General features: G+C 40.3%; 2 protein-coding genes across 2 annotated transcripts; one reads left to right on the forward strand and one right to left on the reverse strand.

Moving 5' to 3' along the window:
• The first annotated feature begins 624 nt into the window (after window positions 1-624).
• On the forward strand, window positions 625-2,211 carry LOC134067342 (protein FAM181A-like). The gene has a single exon (XM_062522583.1). The coding sequence runs from the start codon at window positions 861-863 to the stop codon at window positions 1,662-1,664; it is 804 nt and encodes a 267-aa protein (XP_062378567.1). The 5' UTR covers window positions 625-860; the 3' UTR covers window positions 1,665-2,211.
• A 383-nt stretch (window positions 2,212-2,594) lies between these two features.
• vcpkmt (valosin containing protein lysine (K) methyltransferase) lies at window positions 2,595-6,185 on the reverse strand. Its single transcript, XM_062522584.1, has 5 exons — window positions 5,678-6,185; window positions 5,476-5,586; window positions 4,662-4,734; window positions 3,696-3,815; window positions 2,595-3,154 (listed from the first exon to the last, which is right to left on the reverse strand). The coding sequence occupies exons 1-5, from the start codon at window positions 5,941-5,943 to the stop codon at window positions 3,053-3,055; spliced, it is 672 nt and encodes a 223-aa protein (XP_062378568.1). The 5' UTR covers window positions 5,944-6,185; the 3' UTR covers window positions 2,595-3,052.
• Between the last annotated feature and the right edge of the window lie 896 nt (window positions 6,186-7,081).

Consider the following 7,081-nt stretch of genomic DNA (forward strand, 5'->3'; position numbering starts at 1 on the left):
GAGAAGACATGGAGTTGGTGGAGGGCGATACCTTTTTTCACCTTGGGGCAGAACATATAGCCTAGTGAATATATGTCTGTCAGAGGCTTGTTGCTTTACCAAGATTAAGTCTAACACCAACCTAACAGTCTCTTATTTTATGTGTGAAAATGATTGGGCCACCAATCAACGTCAAATTTTGCCACAGTTTTCAGATTATCTGGCTTAAATGCACAGGCCTAGTCACACATGCAAAGTGTAACTGGATTAAAATGAATGTGAATGTGAATGTGCAAAAAAATTGCAAGTGAAATCAAGTCCATCACAATTAGCACACCAAAAAAAATCCTCAGGTAAATAAGGGGCTAGACTGCAGGCCCTGCTTGGGGTCTGGGGTGGGCACAGAAAAGCTCAGTCTCTCTAAAGGAATTCTGCATCAATTAGCCGTTCATCTAGGACAATCTCCATGACAACAATTTGCTGTGACAAAGAATTGGGTTTCAGGGAGCTTGGTTGCTCATTGGGGTGAATAGTGAAGAAAGTGAGGTCGCTGATTGGCCCAAAGAAAGCCGCACAACTACATGGAGTTACTCATTCAGCTTGTTCAAGTGCTTAAACTGTTTCTCTGAGAGAGTAACGGGCCAGACAACTCCAACTTCAATAGATGGGGTCATCACTGAAGATGAGAAATCGTTGGAAACGTATCTTTGTCTTTACAAATGGATGCATGCTATTCGAACCTTGCACAGAGAAATGCTGCTACTCGTAATCTGCACCTTTCCAGAAGGGCTACAGCCCAAGTGAAATGAGCAGCCTAATCTGCTTTTAAAACGTTCTGCGTTAAAATGGATTGAAGCTACAGGAGCACGCACGGCTTTACGATGGCAAATGCAGACAGCGAGGTCAGGACACTGCTGAACTTTGTTAATTTGGCATCAAGCGACATCAAAGCAGCGCTTGACAAATCGGCTCCCTGCAGGCGCTCAGTGGACCATAGAAAATACTTGCAGAAACAGCTGAAACGCTTTTCAAAGAGATACAGGTTACCTCGTTGTCGTTCGTACAGAACAGACCTTGGGACAACTAATGTGTCTGAAGACAACCCTGTGAAGTATTCCCTTGACGGCATCAGGAATCTCAGGGGACAGAATGAATCAGTTGCATCGGAGATGCACGAGAACTCTTATAAGACTGAAGATCAGAACCAGGTGCCTATGCGGAGTCGCCAACTTCCAGCTTCTTTCTGGAAAGAACCCACATCTCCCTCACAAAGTTTGACTGCAGCTCTGGTCAAAGGTCGGCCTACTAGTAAAGAAACGGATGGTCCAAGAGGTCTGATGCCTTTGGTGCCGGACGGTGGGGAGAAAATTGACAAAAACGGCGTAAATTCGTTGCCCACTTATTGTGATTCTGTGGACAGTGCGCCGCCGAAGATGGATTTAACGTACAGGAATGTAGAATTGTGTGGGTGCTATTCTTTTCAATATCACGGACACGTCTTGCAAAGGCACTTGACTCCTCCACGCTCTGCGTGTTTTGACGTTGCCCCCCCTGCAGGAACGGCTGCTGGTGTTGACAGACACAACTTGCCAAACAGACTCGGGTACCATGCAACCCATGTCGTTGTGAAGCCAATCCCAACCAAACCGGCGCTCTCAATGTTCAGTATGTTTGGGTTTATTTAAGAGAAGGGGTAGGATGTAGGCTACAAGAACTTATGAAATCTTGTTTTTCTCTAGGAGTGCTAGGTTGTTTGTTTTTCATTACCATACCTGAAATATTAGATAATAGCGGTAGGCTACAACAAGAGGAGTCATGGCAAGTGGCCGCCTCTCTGTCATGAAGCAACCCTGTTAGGGTTTAAGCTTTACCGATATAATTAGTTATTTACAGCTCTACATTTGCGCACTGTTCCTCCACGGTAGCAACAAAGTTACCATGGGCCGATACATGCCAAAGGAAAATGACTCTTTGATAAATCCAGGTATAGGTAACAATGTTACAATGGTACAGCTGATGTTTTTAGACAGGTATCCTAAAGTTAAGATTGCAAATAAAGAGGCGCAGATTTAAGTAGAAATACATTTGTTCTAACTCTGTTTAACACTGTTGTAACAGTTTGCAGTTATGATATTGTGTGTTTATATATAAAAAAATCAACATATAAGCATGCACATTTGCGACCTTCTTTCCAAACATGAAAACAAAAACATAAAAAGCCAAGCCTGACATTGATTCAGATGCATAGTGTAAACATAAACATAGTGCAGCAGTTACATTCAGCACATTGCAAAACTTTCCTGGGTGAAAGCTGAGCGTGGCAAAGGAATGAGAGCAAGTATGCGAGGGACAGGCTGTACTGTATGTATGGACTGACTCAACCAACTGATGGATCGGTGAATTGAAACAGTTGAAATCAGCAAAGCAAATCAAATTGATCATCCACATGATCTCAGGTTAGTCTAGATCTTGCAGCTAAACTAATTGTTCTGAAGGTGCGGGTGCCTAAAGGAATGACTGAAATCTTACTAACTAGAATAAAAATTATCCTGAAATATGGGCGTCTAGTGAAATAAATAAACAGACATAAAGAAGACCTGCACAGTTTATTGAAGTAGGTTTTGTTCTGCTTTGTTGCTGATGTTGTAAGGCCTATTCAGTTGAATAAGCCCCTAAGTGAAGAACATGCTAAATAAGTTCAATGTTCAAATTAAATTGCCAATTTCACAGAAGCAAACCTGTAGTAAACCCAAAATAAAAACAAACTACACAAATAAATTCACATTTTGATGTGGTCAATGTAATACATACACAAAGCTTTAAAGAGCCCTGTTATTTCATGGTGGTGTTATAACATTCGATGGTAGGAAAGTTTATAATCAATGTGCAAAAAATAACAATAGGCTGCTTTTAATATATTGTGAAGTAGACTTTCCCTCACGTACAGTATAGAGGTGTCACTGGCGTGCACATGTATATCTGTAATGTTTGGGTGACCACATCATACTAAACAAGCACACCACTCCCTTACTGAAACACATACATACATACATACATACATACATACATACATTCATTTAAGGCGTAAATGGAGGAGTCGAATCTCAGGACTGTTGAACTCTGGATCCTGTTTGTCTGGTGGAATCTCCTCAGACTGGAAATACTGTAGCAGCAGCTGAAAATGAATGTGGCACAGGGAACAGTATATTAATCAACTGCCACATTGTCAACTGTAACACAGGAGGGGGAAGGGACTTGATTTCATAGAAATAGTGGTGTACAGCTATGGTCCTTCATATTGTAGTACTGAATGAGCTGAATAAGCTTCATCTTGAACTTTCCAGAAGATTGGTCAAAAATAGCACCTATTGAAGCTAAGGTAGACCTAATTTAAATGGCAGGCAGTGCAAAGTCTGTAAACAAGCATAGTTCGTATGCATGAACTACAACTATTGTGCGATATATGACATTGAGTTGACTCATCAATGTTTGCGCTTAAGGTCTTAGCCATCATGTTAAATAAGCCAACTGAATTTGCTTAGTTATTAACTTTGCTTTAGTTAGACCATGCACTCTACCCGTCATTCAAACCAGGGCCTTGTGTGGAACAGTCATGCAGGGCATTCATTTCCAGTGTTCGTCTTCAACAGCATCCTAGAACAGAAGCTTTCAAAATAGAGGTGATTTCCACAGTTTAAATAAAGACAACTTCTCACCTCGAAGAATCTCCTCTCTATTTCAGGGTTTACTCCTTCAGTTCGCTGCTCATAACAGCAAATGATACACGTCTTCTCTCCAGCCAGGGCTTTAAGGGTTTCCACAAGAGGCTCAACAGACTGTTCAGGAAGCACAATAATAATAATAATAATAATAAAAAGAACTTCAAACTCTTCAATAATAATATTGTATCAATAAATGTATGCATCTATGCAGGGTTAAGTTAAGGTTAATTTGAGCCAAAAGTATGAGAGGAATAAAACACTAAAATGATAATACACACTCAGAATGTGCGTCATCATTTGAAACACTAGCTGTGTAGTTTGGTTCAAATAGATAGTATAAGGTCCCAACATTGTTGACTTATGGCTCAACTTTTGGGGCAAGTTTGACTTCTTCACTTGATTTTATTGATGACCATGAAATAAATATTACAACTAATTTGTCTACAATTGAAACCTGAAGATGTTTGAGAAGATTAAGAAAAAAGGACATCATTTGAGAAAAGGACATCATATTTTTCATGTTTTACTATTTGTTTTGTCAGGAAGGGCAAGGGATGTAACCTACAAACATGCCATAAGCACTAACATTCTATAAAATGTCCTGAATATCCATACTTTGAAATCAACGCAATTAACTCTAACATTTCACATTATGTACAAAAAATGTGACTGATTCTTCTATGTGATCCAGCAGAGGGTAGCAAACTAGGTCATGGAGCCCCTGTCTGTTATTCCTCTGTTATTACAGGGCATGGCCGTTGTTATGCTATGCTACAGTCAGTATATGAAATATAATGTTATTCTTTGTTAGGACATGTAACCAAAGGCTGACTATGTGTGATGCTACTGTCATTTTGAAATGTATGACATTGGTGGCAATGGTTGCGCTAGAAGCCAATGAAACAGACAGCTGTTGCAGTGCCACCAAACACAGAAGAATTAAAGAATAAAAAAATATACCTGTTCATAGTAGATACAGTCGGCCATCAGAATAACATCTGGAGGTGGAAGGAAATCAGCTGTGTTTTCACCCCTGCCAATAGTCATAAATGTCACAAAAATGACAAACAAATCAGTTCTCTGCACCTCGTCTCACTTCACTTTGTGCTTCTGTGCACTTCACACCACACCTGAGATCAACTGGATTTGTTACCAGAAGTGAGAAGAGTAAGCGAAAGGTGTAGGCTACTCAAGTAAGTGCTGTTTCTTTATAACTGTAAGTATCCTAATTTTAAATGTGTGGATTCAATTAATAAATGATGAAGCAGCTCCTGTGCCTCCAGCAAGTGTAAACATGATGGAATGGCAATACTCATGCCCCTTGTGTGTCGATTTCCTGAAATTATACTGTTGGTATCACAGTAGCTCTATTTCAACACTCAACTCATTCATTCCAGATCAAAGTTATTTAGCAACCCTTTCTACTTTTCATTTGGAACTGGGTCATTGATGAGGAGGTGGTGAGATAAGGCAATTTCATTCTGATCGAGATTGAAAGGTTTTGCACAGAATATTACTCCTAGCCAGAGTATCTTATGAAGATACAGGACAGGCTTGCCAGGCTAACAGGACAGGGTTTTATCCCAATTGATGATACTTGTATTGTGGTCACAGGCTTCTCTGCTTAAATATTCTCTTAGCCAAGGCTTTCCTAGGGGGTGCAAGTGTTTTACCCGAATACCTGGGCTTAAATGAATGTGATTTAAACGTTTAAAGAAGTGAACATAGAAGTAGGCCTACAAAACCACTGGCAAACAGCTAAAGGGATACAAACCATCGTAATACTTTGGCTGTGGCAGAACCTGTAATCAACGCCTGGTTTTCCTTGATGTTCTTCTCAAGAAGCTGCTGTAGGTCGTCCAGATCAGTTAAAATGACACGGGCTCTAAGCACAACAACAACATACATTCAATAACGTTAGAGGGAACTTTGTTTTCAACACTGACATTTGGATAACCGTAATAAGCTACACTCACCCTAATGTAGCTGCAACAAGACCTACAATACCGGTGCCTGCTCCCACCTCGAGGACGTTTTTTGAAGTCCAAGAACTAACCCCTGAACTTGTATTTAAAAATGACTCGGTTTCCAGATATTTTCCTAAAACAATTGCAGCATCCCATACCACGTGGCCTACATCCCCTTTTAGACACTGGTTCACTTTTAGAACTGAACCATCATTTTTCTCAAGTTCACGAACAAAATAGGTATCTTCCTCACAAGGTTCCGACACATTCGCCATAGCTCCTACAGTGCTGTGGAGTAGTCATTCACGATTATTAAATCGATGCAGGCGCCTATGTTTGCATTCTGGATCATAAACAGTAGGAAAAAAGATCCGCCGATAGAGCCAATGTCTGGTTGTACCAGAATCCGTTTATTAGAAACACACACGTTATATGATCACTGATCATTTACAGTTTACAAAAAGTTAGCCTAACTAACGTTAGCGTGATTCCGGCGACTCAATTTCTTCCTCTTCTATTTTAGTTTAAGGAAGATTAGGTGCTTTAGTGGCACATTGCTGCCCCCCATTGCCGGATGATGGAACTGCTGTTATCTGGTATGAGAAAGACTGTCCTGCGGAAATTGATACATTGATACACAAGTGAGACATGACATTCAAAAGAAAAACATCTTTTTAATTTAGAATTTAATTTCACATTAAACTGTGCTGAAAACTGGATGCTAACTAATTGCCAGTGTAGTCCAGGTCACACAAATTAGAATGTTAACCCACAAGCACCAAAGATCAGAGATATGTCAATTTGTTTGTGGCGTTTTCAGTCATTTATACGGTGAAGGCTATCTATCCTATCAGGAGGCACAGAAGAAAAAGCAGGAAGAGAAAGAAAGAGATGTGCCCTGCTGAAAGGGCTGGAGGAGTGAATGGCAGTTGAAAAAGAGAGAAAGTGATAGATATATGGCAAAGGAAAGATGAGAGAGATAGACATGACAAAGGAACGAGGAAACATGAAAGAGATCAAGGAAAAAACAGTGGAGGAAGAGAGACAGATGGAAGGGAAATTAACAGAGCAGGTACGACTGTTAACAGAAAGAGTGAAGGAAAGAGAAAGTGAGAGAGCAGGAAAGAATGTTGAGAGAAAAGCAACAGAGCAAGAAATGCTGATAAGAGAGGAAAAAACAACAGAGGAGAGAATGTTGAGGGGGGACAAATGAGAGAGACCGAAGAAAAAGCAAGAGAGCAGGAGAGAATGTTGAGAATGTTTTCTTCTTCCACGAGATGGATGAAGAAAAGAGAGAGAACAAGAAGAATTCAAGAAAGATGAAGGCATGGCAAAACTGAAAGAGCAGGAGAGAAAGATATAGACATTCAAATCCCTTGTTTGTTAACGCAAACCTGGCTAATTAAGCTGATT

The sequence above is a fragment of the Sardina pilchardus genome, chromosome 20, assembly GCF_963854185.1.
Source record: "Sardina pilchardus chromosome 20, fSarPil1.1, whole genome shotgun sequence".
NCBI lineage: Eukaryota > Metazoa > Chordata > Actinopteri > Clupeiformes > Clupeidae > Sardina > Sardina pilchardus.

Excerpts from the sequence above, each read along its gene's own strand:
- LOC134067342 (XM_062522583.1), top strand. The coding sequence starts at position 861 with ATGGCAAATGCAGACAGCGAGGTCAGGACACTGCTGAACTTTGTTAAT.
- vcpkmt (XM_062522584.1), bottom strand. The coding sequence starts at position 5,943 with ATGGCGAATGTGTCGGAACCTTGTGAGGAAGATACCTATTTTGTTCGT. Across the intron at positions 5,587-5,677 it reads CTTGTTGCAGCTACATTAGG|AGCCCGTGTCATTTTAACTG; the intron begins GTGAGTGTAGCT and ends TGTTGTGCTTAG. Across the intron at positions 3,155-3,695 it reads TAGAGAGGAGATTCTTCGAG|CTGCTGCTACAGTATTTCCA; the intron begins GTGAGAAGTTGT and ends ATTCATTTTCAG.